This window comes from Xiphophorus hellerii, chromosome 18 (assembly GCF_003331165.1).
Source record: "Xiphophorus hellerii strain 12219 chromosome 18, Xiphophorus_hellerii-4.1, whole genome shotgun sequence".
NCBI classification, from domain to species: Eukaryota; Metazoa; Chordata; class Actinopteri; order Cyprinodontiformes; family Poeciliidae; genus Xiphophorus; species Xiphophorus hellerii.
In genome coordinates, this window is record NC_045689.1 from 29,079,777 (window position 1) to 29,093,045 (window position 13,269).

Consider the following 13,269-nt stretch of genomic DNA (forward strand, 5'->3'; position numbering starts at 1 on the left):
ACTCTTATTTCCCAGAAGAAACGGAAAGGGGGAGAGAGAAAAAAAACTACATTTTCACCAATTTACTCAAGTCAGCAGGTGCCGTGCTTGATACGTCTTCATGGGAATGGCAAGTAAAGAGGAAAACACCTGCAGAGTGATAAAGTAGCGAAACGGCGCTCTCGTTAAGGCTTGAAGGTGTGAAAAATCTGAACATGGCTCATAACAGACAGAGCCATCCAGGTCCTGGTGATAGCAAAAATCAGAGCGTGGGGGGGGGGGGGGGGGGTTCTCTCAGGGTAGGACAAGGTTACTGGTGCAACATTTCCCCCCCCCCCTTTGTCACTAACTTTCCACCCCTTTTGATAGTGTTGAGCCATGAAGAATCACCTCATTTACTGAGCACTTTTTTTTTCTTTTTTTTTGGCTTAGTGAGGGTTGCATGCGTCTTCCATTGTCGCCCAGTGGCAGAGCTCAACAAATAGGATTAGATTTGTTGCCCGTGAGAGCACGCTCCCGTTCAGGTGACACGCGAGCTCGACGTGCGCGCCGGCAAGCGCGACTAGAAAACGGGAGAATTACCGCTAAAGGTCAGCAGAGTCAGACGCTGAATGTCACAGCTTAGCCACAGTTTGGCAAGAAAATACATTCAGATAAATAGGCTTGTCTCCCGGGAAAATGCCCGAGACTGAATTTCCAGCATAAAAGACCTGGGATTACAGGGTGGGTTAAAAGGCAACAGAGGGATATCGATTGGAGGACAGCGTATCCAGGCTCCACGTTGCTTTGAATAATAAATTGACTAGAAGGCAAGCCGAGGGAGGGGGTTTCAGATGGAACCTTGGTAATGGACTGAATTGGGCTCATCTTGGGATGAGACTGTGCAAAATGTCCCATCTCCTATCTAGTGCATCTGAGGGACTCGTGTCGTTGATCGGAAAGTGCCTCCAGAGCAGCTGACTGCAAGTATTCCACAGACCATTTAGCAGCACAAACTGACTAATCACAAGCCCTCTCTTGTGGGGAAAGTAATACCAGCAGACGCAAAAGCAAGGAATCAAGAGTCTCCCGACGGTGGCAGAATATTGGAAGGGGCGATTCCTGGAAGGGCCGCATCATGTGTCGGATGAGACCAATCGGAATCAGCGAGGCGTCTCGTGACTCGGAGGAGCAGGTGTTATTGTTTGTTATCGTTCGTTCTGTTGGTGGCAGCACATTCGTGGGATTAATGTGGTAAAGTGTGAGCAAGAGGGTCCATATGCGTACCATGCTCTGTGCCATGAGCTGAAAATATTAGAGACATTATACTGCTTCGTGAAATCAAGAGAGAATTCATAAGTCTCTTGACTTTTTTGTCAATAAAGTCTATTGTTTCACTCTATATACTACATTGTGCTCTGATGTAGTATTTTGTAGAGATGCACCAGTGTGACATTAATATCTGTATTGGTCCTCATAGTGAAAAAAAAATCTAGACTGGGTTTCAGTGACAATGTGCCAGATCCGTAAGGGCAGATCTATTCAGTCCAACTCTAGACCTCGTGCTCTGATCAACATCATGCTTTATTATTTATTTTTAGAATTCCTAATTGCACTTTCTGAACAATTTGAAAGAGTGTTGCAGTTTAATTTTTACATGTTTTACCAAGTTAGTCAACCTGTTGTTTTTGTAAGTTTCTTATTTATTTCACATTGGCTGTTCTACTCCTAATTGCACTGACTGAACAAATTGTTTTAACATGTTAGACCAAGCTTGTGAAGCTACTGGTGTTTTTAAATGTGCTGTATGGGAGCTGAGATATCAAATAAGTTTAGAATTGAGTACATTTATGTCTATGTTTGCAAAAAAAAAAAAAGATGTAAACCTCAGGTATCGGTGTCGGAAGTGGAAAATGTGGATCAGTGCATCACTAGTTTGGCATTTATATTATATAGTAACTTCTCTTTCAGCTAAATCACCTTCATCCCAAATGATAACTCTAGGAAAATTATAAACTGAGTTAATCCTCAATGTACAATGAAGCTTCTATGTCCAAGAGAGACCATTCTTCTTCAGTGAACTTTGATAAAACTGTAAATGAGACAAGATCATTTTCATTTTTATTTTATATTGTGTTGTAACGGAAAATTACATTTTGACACATGATCAAACATGTTTCTCTTGTAAAAAAAAAAAACATGTGTTGAAACTGAACAATGTAATAACATGTAAGGCTTGTCTTTGACGTGTTGAAAGTCTCTAATTTTATTATGTAATAATATATATATGAACACATTTGAAATCATTGTGCAGTAATATGTGGACACTTACCTCAATGTGGCATTTATTTTTGCGTTCTTGTGAAGGTTTTGCATAAACCAGCCAGAGAGACGTTGATGAAAATTCAAAATATAATCTTAATTTATTAACAAAAAGAATCCAAAAATGATAAATTGGGCCCAAACTGAGGTCAACATAACAAAGTACAACTCAGGTGGTAACAGAACAAACTCAAGCACAAACTGACCTAACAAACAAGACATGAGGGGAACTTAAATAGTGGCTGATCAGACCATTAACACACACTAGGGGGTAATTAAACACACAAAAACCTAACAAATATTGGTCAGAATATTACTAAATCTATAAATGAAATAAATATCAGAATTTAACTAACTTTCCAAAAAAAGAAACATTAAATAAATGGTAAAATTAAACTAAAGACCAAATTTCCCCCTCCCCTGGTGAACAAATGGAATGGTCCGCTGACGAAGTTTGACAACCATATATGGACAACAATCAGCTGGAGCTCATCTCTGTGATTTTCAGCCACAGGTCCAGAGGAAACTGGTAACTCAAAAGAAAGAAATTAATTTGTTGTATTTAACAAAATATACAAAGAACTGACACATAAAGTTAACTAAATGGGTGCACAACAAATAGTTAACTAAAGAGTCAGACTAATGAAAACAAATTTAAAGATAAAAATCTAAACTACTCACTAATCAATATATAAAGTAATATTAAGGGAAAACAGAAAACCATTACCAATACTGTCTGTGTGTGACAGTCGGGACAGCTGTCACAGTTCTAATGCAGTAGAAATGCATAATGTTCATGTGAAAAACAAAATGCATGTAAAGGGTTTCCTCACATGTTGTACATATGGAAAATTGGATTGTTTTCCATATTATTTTCATTTTGTGTAGTAACTTGTAAATGTGTGTCTTGTGACCAATTATACACTATGCTTATATGTGAAACAAATGTGGAGGGATCATAATATGTGAAATCTCCTATTTCAAATGTTGATTTATGTTGAGTAATAAACAAAATACTTACACTAACGTGCAAAATACATTTGGGGGGAAAAAATCATGTGGAGAACATTTTTGTCACTTTTTTTGTAACTTTTTTAACCTGAGCTTTTTTGACAGGCAGAAACTTTCAAGTCCATCATTGTGGCTATTTTGTCAAGTCATCAAAAGTGAAACAGCAAAGATTGAGATTTTCGGTTCAGAATTAAAAGTCTGGTTTGTCAGTGAAAGTAAATGGAACATTTCCTTTGTTAATGTAATTAACTACAAGGTCTTGAAGTTGCAGTGAATTTTTGCGATTCTGTATTTGTCCTCAGCCATTTTTATCCTTTTCATCACACTTTTATTCAGCGGTTTTACAAATTTTTTTAGAGTGCAAACAAGTTACACTCATTTCAAAGCTGCAGTTTAGCAATGTCATAACAAAATCCACCAATGTTATTCAATTTCCTTTTAATTTTTTGTGTCAGCTTTGATGTTTATAAAGCCCATATTTACCACAGTACACTATAATAGACATATTTGGCTTCAGAGTATGATTTTGACATAGATTGAGTAGTTATTCCACTGGTTTTATTAAAACATATATTTTATTCACTCATACTGAGATAGCCAAACAGATTTAGAGTGTGAAGTACTGTGTAGGAAAGTCTTTATGGCTCATATCTTGTTTTACAGAAAGTGTATCGGATGCATTACAATGGATTTTATTCCAACTGACGCAACAAAATAAAGCAAACTCTAACAAACACAAAACCTGAACTACCCTGTTGAACTGAGCACAGAAGCCGTGACAAAACTGACCTGGTGTCAGGCACTGGGACAAAATCTGATTGGGTTTGGTGAACTAAATGCTGCTTGAAATACAGAGTTGAGCTAATTTTACTTCATGAATAAAAGCAAAGTCATCTTTCCTCTTTTTTAGTTTTGCTAAACATAATAATGACAGAAGAGCAGCAAAAGAAATTCTTGATACTTTGCTGGTCTAAATTCATCAAAATGGTCAATATGTTCGGGTTTGGTTTGCTCTTATTCACTCATATTTTTGTTTTGTGGGACAGCACCTTTAACCTCCGTCTCCGTCTTTGTTCTCTACAGGCTGTGGGCTGGAGTTCCTGCTGGTTCTCTGTGGCCTCAAGTTTTCCTGGTCCTGCCCCCGTCACTGCATATGCTACACTGCGCCCAGTACTGTCTCCTGTCAGGCCCACAACTTCCTGTCGATCCCTGACGGCATCCCTCCGGACAGCGAGCGCATTTTCTTGCAAAACAACAAAATCCACCGCCTGCTACGAGGGCACTTCAACCCAAACACGGTCACTCTGTGGATCTACTCCAACAACATCACGTACATAGAGCCGTCCACCTTCCACGGCTTCACGTTGCTGGAGGAGTTGGACCTCGGAGATAACCGCCACCTGCGCTCTTTGGCCGAAGATACCTTCCACGGCCTGAATCGGCTCAGCGCGCTTCACCTGTACCGCTGTGGTCTCAGTTCACTTCCGAACAACATCTTCAAAGGCCTTCGGAATCTACAGTACCTCTATTTGCAGGTACATTTCGAACAGACATTGTTAAAACTTTGAATTCTGACCTTAAGTTTTGTTTTTGTTGACACGCCATCCAAGAATTCAGAGTCAGGGCGTGTAGAAGGGTGGCACACTGAAATAGAACATTTCATCTAAATATCTAAACAAACTAAACACATGAATCTGTTTAGAATGTTTGTTACAGTGGCTTAGGGTACAGGCTACATTTTCTAGTCACGTTTAGCTTAGCATAGCATAAACAACTATTTTTAGAATTGTCATAATAACGCTATTCAACTTATCAATTTAAAGTCAAAACACCTGTAGCCGTTTGTTACAGCGGCTTAGGGCACAGGCTACATTTTCTAGTCACATGATTAACCTGCTTAGCTTAGTGTTGCTTAAACAACTATTTTTAGCATTGTCGTGCTAACTCTATTCAACTTACTCAAAGTCGAAACACCTGTAGCTGTTTGCGACAGGGGCTTAAATTGTTCTTGTCACACGATTAGCCTAGCATTGCTTAACTATATTTATCACTGTTGTGCTAACTCTGTTCAACTTATCAACTTTAAGTCAAAATTATCAAATGGTTAGACTACAAATTGCAAACAACTACTTAATTACCCTCTTTTCGCCTTTATAAAGAGTTTTTTTGTGCAGTAGTTTGAGGTTGTGTTTTGTTATTAATAAAAATCATATACATCAACTGACATGAAGTAGGTGACAAAACACTGATCTATATAAGATATGATGTGAACAAGCTCTGGTGTAGGGAGCCAATCAGATTTCAAGGATATTCTGTAGTTTTGAGACATACTACTAAGTGGGGTTGCATTGTTTCTATAAATGTTTTATAAATGATCCGTCACTGACAGTGGGGTGAGGCCATGAAACTGTTGACGGAAGACTCTGGCTGTTTTCTCTTTAAAGATAAATGAGAAGATGCTCCAAAGGTTAGAAAACAAGAGCTAAACTACCCAACATAGTCATCGACTCTTGTTGGGTCGACAAATGCTGTTTCTGTGAAAGTCTGGAACAGCTAATATATATTAATCAAGGTGAGCTTTGTCTCTACTGATTAATGTCACACCATGAGAGTCTGACAGAAGAGCGCTGACAACATGGAAAATGATTGCCATGTCTAAGTAGTAATTTAAAACTTGTTCATGTACGCTCGTGGTAAAAACAAAAGCACACCTCTGTCAAGTCATGCCGATTCTAGATTCTGAAATTATCTAAATCCAACTCCAAATGTACGAAACCATGCATCACAGACTTAAGATACCAAACTATGGGTGATTACAAACTATGCCAATTTTGTATTTACTGTGTTTCTGTGTTAATAGTGGCTAATTATGTAATTATCAGCTACCGTTGAAACCAGATATTTACATCTGAATTAAAAAAAAAATTAGCTCATAGTTTGAAGTCAAATCAGATCAAACTTTCTTGTTTTAGCTTAGTTAAACTACCAAAATTAGTTCTATTTGTTTAATCCCAGAAAACTTGGCAACAACTTTTATTTGGAATATAAAATGTATTATATTGAGTGCTTGTTGCAACCTTGTGCCACGTGGACATAAGTTTAGGTTTTAATATCAACAGCAAAGTAAGACATTACAATTACAATCCATCCACTATGTGTCTTCTCAGGATAATCACCTGAAGTATCTGCAGGATGACACATTTATGGATCTCCACAACCTCAGCCACCTGTTCCTCCACGGAAACCGTCTGTGGAGCCTCAACCAGAACACCTTCAGAGGACTTCGAGCCTTGGACCGTTTGCTTCTGCACAAAAATCTGATCGAGTGGATCGACCGTTTGGCCTTTCACGACCTGAAACGCCTCACCACCCTCTACTTGTTCAACAACACCCTCGTGGAGTTGTCTGGACAGTGCCTGGACATGCTTCCTGCCTTGGAATACTTGCGCCTCAACGACAACCCCTGGTCATGCGACTGCAAAGCCCTTTCGCTCTGGGAATGGCTGAAAAGGTTTAGAGGTTCGACTTCTTCGGTCGGCTGCCAGGCCCCGGTCAACATGGTTGGGAAAGACCTCAAAGAGCTGCGCATGGAGGACTTCTCCAACTGTTCTTCGACGGTTTCTGAGTCCAGATCGCAGACTAACAATCTTTCTGGCACGGTCAATCCCTCCATGAACCGTGGAGTCGCAGTTGGCTCCGGAGATCAGACCCACATCGTGGATCCCTCGAGACCCGGGCCCCCTAAAAACTGTACAAAGCCTCGCAATCGAGGGAGCAAGAAGAAGGGTGACAACGAGGTTCACCACTCAAAGGAGGTCATGTCAGAAAAGGATGATTCCTCCCATGATTTCACAGAGGGACGAAAACATGACCACACATCCCCAGATGGCACAGTCACACAGAGAAAGCACAAGTGTCCTCGGACCACTGTTCGCCCCCCCAGTGGGGTACAACAAGCCAACAATAAGGCCCTCTCATCCAAGGCTTCACTACATATCCAAGCACTCTTTGTGGCCTTGATAGTGACAAATATCGACCACATTCTCCGCTGACCTTCAGAGGGTTTAACAAATCTAACAGACAAAAAAAGGCAAAGCACAGCCCTCAAGACCTCTCTCTTGCTCCTGCACTACAAGGCCTGTGTCTCTTATGTATGTGTGTGAATGTGACTATATGTGTAAATGTTGTAGGGAGCTTTATTGTTCAAACTGAAGACGATATCAAAAAGCATCAATCATTTGTGAGGGAAAGATTCAGAGCACAAAATGTCAGACTGAAAATGATCAGAAGTCAATGCAAACTAAGCTTGCACTGCCAATGCCAGTATGATTTCTTCACCATACATCTTGGTGTTTTATTTTATTTTTTTACTCGACCAGAGCTTGGATAACCAAAATTCAATAAAAAGAAAGTATGGGTAAGAGACATAAGATAACTCAAGCTAACACTTGCTAGCTAAGTGGCTCTGAATGTCTTCAAATAGTCCATTTAGCTTTAGCTTCGTTGTGTCGAAGATGGTAACGCTGACAGCAAGGAATCAACAAATAATTCCGTTTGAGACTTTTTTTTGCTTTTAATAGCTTTCTGTTCTAAATTTTGTAAAGTGCAACTCCTTGTTTTAAAGCGTTGGAATGCCAGCAGTTTCTCAATGAATATCAAACTGAAAGGTTTTGAATAAAAACCCCATTGCCTTTAGATTGTATTGGCCATAAAGAGAACAGCCATTAAACTCACACAGAGTTACTAAGCTGTAGCAGATGATAGAAATATATTTCTTAGACATTTTGTTACTTTTTTCGTGTGCTAATCTACCTTCTGCCTGCACAGTATTTCTGCACACTATTCTCTCTTCCATCTTCATTAACATCTCTTCTGTTCTGTGCAACTGAAGATTAAGCTGCTAATTGCTTCATGATGACAAGGATTGCCATTTGCTATTTTCATCTGCTTGGAAACGTGCGTCTCTTGGGGGGATCAAGCTGTGAATATCGAGGAGTCTGTCTATATCTTGTGTAAGATGTTGTTCATTTGATTGTTTTTTTTTTTCCTACGACACAAAACGGACCTATCGATACACACCCTGTTGCAGGGCCAAGAGGAGCCTTAGAGGTCAGAGGTGAAGTTTCTGGGTTTCTTCGTAAAGAGTGCGAGGAGCCATTTTGCTTTTTTCTTTTCCCTTGATCGCTCAACCTCAAAAGGTACACACAAAACAGGACTCCTTCAAAAAAACAACAACAAAAAAAAACAAAACACGGGCATACCTTAAATAACTCAATGAACAGTTAAAGGGAACAATTGAAAAGGAGCAACTTTCCAACTGGGCTCAAGCAGAGTTGTGCCTCTTCATGTACCGTTGCGGTTCCCCGTGGAGACGAGGATTTCATTACAAGACGGTTCGTCTTTGAAGAGGGAAGTGCAAAACTGTTACGGGAAGACTCGCTGTACTTCTGGAGCTTTCGTGCCTCCCTCGAAATATGTCACAAGTTCAAATAAAAGTGTTTGTATCGACGGCGTGAACTGTATCAGTAACGACGGAGACGAGAGGACATCTCACAGTGCTGATAATCATTCTACTGTATTACTACAAGAAAAAACGGTATCAGTGACATCGACAATGATAACAGGGTTTTCTGGCTCCTCCCATCAAGGGGAGCGTTTGAGTTGTTCTGTTGACTTCTTTATTTTTCATGTTTCTATTTTTAGAGCCGTCATTTTGAATCGTTCCTCATCCTTTTCTTTCTCGTTCTTGCTGTATGGCTATTCATCTTTTTTTTTCTTTACCATGGATAAACTGTTCAGTAAGTTATCATTGAAAACAGCACAAAAATGTTTATAAAGATATTAAAGTCTATATCTTCTTATGTCTACCGTTGCAGTCTGTATGACTTTTTATTCTTGCTGCGTTTGGCTAATGTGGGGGGAAACAGAAAAAAAACAACGTTCCCCTGAATCTATTTTAAACAAAGATATATTCTGTCAGCATATTTTAGGGTTTGCTCTCACTCAGTTCTCTGTTTGTCTGTGCAATACTTTGCCACGTGTCTCTGATTAGATGCTACCGGCTGAACTATTTCTGCCTTCATTAACTAGACCTCGGCTTCCTACACATCTAAAAGACTGTCCAACAATACAAAGAGTAAGTATTAGAATTTTCCAGCAACCACCGGGGGGAAAAAAAACTCAAACTAAAATCAAGGCCAACAGGACGCTAGGAGAAAGCTGTTCTTTCATCAAAGTGGTCTTTAAGTTATAACAATTAAGAATATCACATGGAATATGCAGATTTTCTCGACTATTGTCTTGCATATTAAGGTGCATTCCTACCAACCCTTAAATCAAACTCTAGTTCATTTGCCTCGAAAGTTTGGTTCATTTGGGGAAGTATGAATGCGCAAGCTAAATAAACCAAAACAGCCTAAAAACCAAGGTCTCTGTTGCGGTTCAAATGCATATGTGGGTGCAAGCGGACTGGAGACCGTCCCATAAACAAGAAGTGGACTACAACGGAGGGCACGCAACATGCAAGTCTAACACTAGAGGGAGAAATGGCTTGCGATATTTTACCAAAGACAAGCGAGAAATCCTACAGTCGCTGAAATCTGGAGCAACTCCATTTGTGTTTACATTTTGTGAACAAGGAAGTTGAGCGAATGTCTTCTCCAAAAGATTTTCTGTTGCTTCCTAGAGCAGTTCTTTGGTTCAACGCCACCACAGCTGAAGGGGTGAACAGGTTTTTTTAACTAGTTTGGATTGTTTGATGGAGTTCAGTATGAAAGAACCATGCAAAGTGAAAATGTAACAAATGGTGCAACTTAGGTCCCCAATCGAACTGAGTCTAGTGGACTACCAGGTGTGTAAACACCCTTAATGGCCCTTCAAAGCAGTTTTCTATTTAAATTCTAATTCCCGTTGAAATTATGATCACAGGACAGAAAATAATCCAAAAGTAGGTAGTCAGTGTGATATCCTTGATTCACCTGAATAAATGAATGGGCTGATGATTTGAGAAAATGGGTCAGTACCCTTAGCATGCTACTACATTCGCTACAAAATGCTTGGTTATATATGGAAATATAAGATTAAAGGAAAGAATGAGTGATAATTGAATAATATAATGAAGAAATTGCAGTTGATTAGTAGACAAGAAAAACACAAAATTATAATAATGTGGAATAATGAGTTTTTCCAACACTGGTTTAGGTTCTATCAGGGGCTGATGGGTCAAAGCAACCTATTTTAACACAAGGGTACACAAAATTAAAAATAATTATTTTAAGTATTGAATTTGAAGAAAAAAAAACTCTCATTAATAGGGATATTAGCAAGTAGAAGTACCTGTGGTAATCCAACCTACCTAAATCAGGAGGTTTTCATCTGATTTAAGGTTCGTCAGCCTTTTTATACATTGTATGTAAATATATTGGTTCAATTCTACATTTAGAATTCAAATTATTTCTTTATAAAAGTCCACCACCAAAGCCCAGTTCATGAATAGATTCACTTTTGCCCTTCTGCTCAGCTTTTGTGTTTTAAAGTTCACAGGCTTCTAAAGGGAAGTAATTTCAGTACTTCAGTATTAAAGACACATCATATCTTAATTTATTGCATTCTCATGTAAGTTTTGCCTTTATTCTTAGCACTAGAAAAGAAAAGGTCGTCCAGTGACTGTGGGTGCATCAGCACTCTAACCCCCCTTCATTCACACCAACTTGCAACACAAAGTTACACCCTTAGCCTAAAAACTTCTTTTCCTGAATAGTCAAAATAATCGGGGCACCAGGAGAAAAACTTTGCATCCAATCCAATCACCAATCCATTCATCCAATTATCCAATTGATAGTTGTTACCGTCCCTCATCCTGAGCAGTCAAGTAGAGAGGAACAACTCCCTTTTAACAGGAAGACACTCCAGCTTAGAGAGACTGATCATATTCTATGACCTGTTCAAAATTAAGACGACTAAGAAAACAGAAAATATAGAAACATTAGGACTGGAAGCCATTTTATGAGGCCATGTAAGGAGTGTGTGCTAAAAGAAACGCATTAAGAATCTGAACTAGATAAGTTCATATTCTTTGTATCTCTAACAGTCAGTGAGTGAGACACAGAGCTAAATTTAAAAGACACCAATTGACCTAATCACTTTTTCCCCGAAGGTAGGAAAAACCGGAGCACCCGGAGAAAACCTTTGCATTTAAAGAGATGGGATGCATATCAGGAGGCATCCTAACCAGATTTTCCGGCTCAAGAACTCAATGGCCTTGGATTTGGAGGCACCGATCCTCATCCCGGCCACTTCGCACTCGGCTGCGAATCGCTACAGTGAAAGCTGTAGATCACGACCTGATGAAGGCAGTAGGACCACATCTTCTGCAAAAAGCAGAGATCTGATCTTAAGGCCACCAAATCGGATCCCCTCAACACCTTGGCTGTGCCTAAAAATTCTGTCAATAAAAGTATTGAATAGAATTAGTGACAAAGATTAGCCTTGGTGGAGTCCAACTCTCACTGGAAACGAGCCCGAGGTACTGCCGGCAATGAGGACCGGACTCTGGTCTGTTCCTGAGCTTCTGTAGCTCAGGATCAGATCACCAAGGTCCTTACCTTCAGCTGCCATCCTTTTGACTCTGCACCCCACCAGTTTGTCTCCCCCAAAGGTGGTGAGCCCGTGTGAAAAGGGAATCTTGTCTCCTCTTCGGCTGTGCCCGGCTGGGCTCCATGGGTTAAAGCCCAGCCCCAAGGTGTATATGCCTCTTGTATGTGATGCTCACAAATGCGCCTCATAATAGCTTGTTGCCTTTAGCCTCTAATGAGGGAACTTTAACGTTCCCATTAACTGTGGCACGCCTGCCTGATTGACCACTATTTTTTCTCTGCTCAGGTTCCCTGAGGACAATCTTCCTGCCTGAAAGTGCAAATGATGGCATTTCAAGCTTCTTTTTGCTAGGGGGTATTGGGCTAAGGTTTAACTTTTCTATCGTTATGAGCTTGTCTTCTTTCAATTCTGGATCTAACCTGCCTCCACCCAGAGGCAAGGTTCCTTTATAACAAACTGACTTTCCGTCAATGGATGGTAGAAGTTTGGCTTGCTGATCATTGGTCTGTGTTTCATTTTTAGGTATTTCCGCAGCAATATTATCTTGTACCTTTGTCTCTTTCCTCTTTATGGATTTATTTAAATCCTCATATTCCTTCTTCTCCCTGTAATACTTAGTTTTCATCGTATTCACTTGTTCAGTGAGATTTTTAATGCACTCTTGATCCCTATGCCTGCTTTGAGTTAGTGCCTGTATCTGACCATTTAAGGACTGAATTTCCTCCTTCAGCCTTTTCCAATCAAATTCTGTGCGGTGAAAACTTCCTTCGTTACCCATGGCTTCTTGCTGTCGTCGTAAGTCTTCTTCCTGTAGTTTTAAGCTTTCTTGCTGTTGTAAGGCTGAGAGCGTTGAGTGGCTCTCGGCCTGCTTCTTCAAGGGTTTTTCCTCCTGGATAGCTCTTGCCTTCTCATATGTTGCTAATACCCTGTTTTGCACTTTTTTCTGAAATAATGCGATGTCAGAAAACGTGGCACTTGGTTCAAACTTACATGCATCTCCCACCAGAGTTTTTGAAAGTCTATTCCCAGGAATTTTCATTTGATTCTTTGCCTCATTCAACTGCTTTTCCAGATCTTTTATCTTGCCCTCAAGACTTCTGGACTTTTCTTTTTCTCTCTTAATTTCAATATTCTTCTGGTCAACATAGTTGTTCTTTTTGTACAATTCAAACTGAAGTTTCTCCACTTCATTTTCCTGCTTTTCAACATCCATTCTGTAGGCTGTGAGTTGAGACATCGCTTCTCTTTTTTCTGCCAACGTCCTCTCAAGCTGCAGTTTTGAGTCCGCGAGGTTATTTAAATAGGTTTGAAGGTTTTTGAATTTAGTTTGGTAGTTTTTATTCTCAATCAACAACTGATTCCTGTGGGACCTCTGGTTCTTTA

General features: G+C 39.8%; 1 protein-coding gene across 1 annotated transcript in view; it reads left to right on the forward strand.

Annotated features, from left to right (window-relative positions):
- rtn4rl1b (reticulon 4 receptor-like 1b) overlaps positions 1-9,158 on the forward strand; it is a 199,776-nt gene extending 190,618 nt beyond the window's left edge. The window contains exons 2-3 of the mRNA XM_032545501.1: positions 4,375-4,826; positions 6,459-9,158. Of these exons, the coding sequence (XP_032401392.1) occupies positions 4,375-4,826; positions 6,459-7,343 (1,337 nt within the window). The 3' untranslated portion in view covers positions 7,344-9,158. The remainder of the gene's footprint in view (positions 1-4,374; positions 4,827-6,458) is intronic.
- The last annotated feature ends 4,111 nt before the right edge of the window (positions 9,159-13,269 follow it).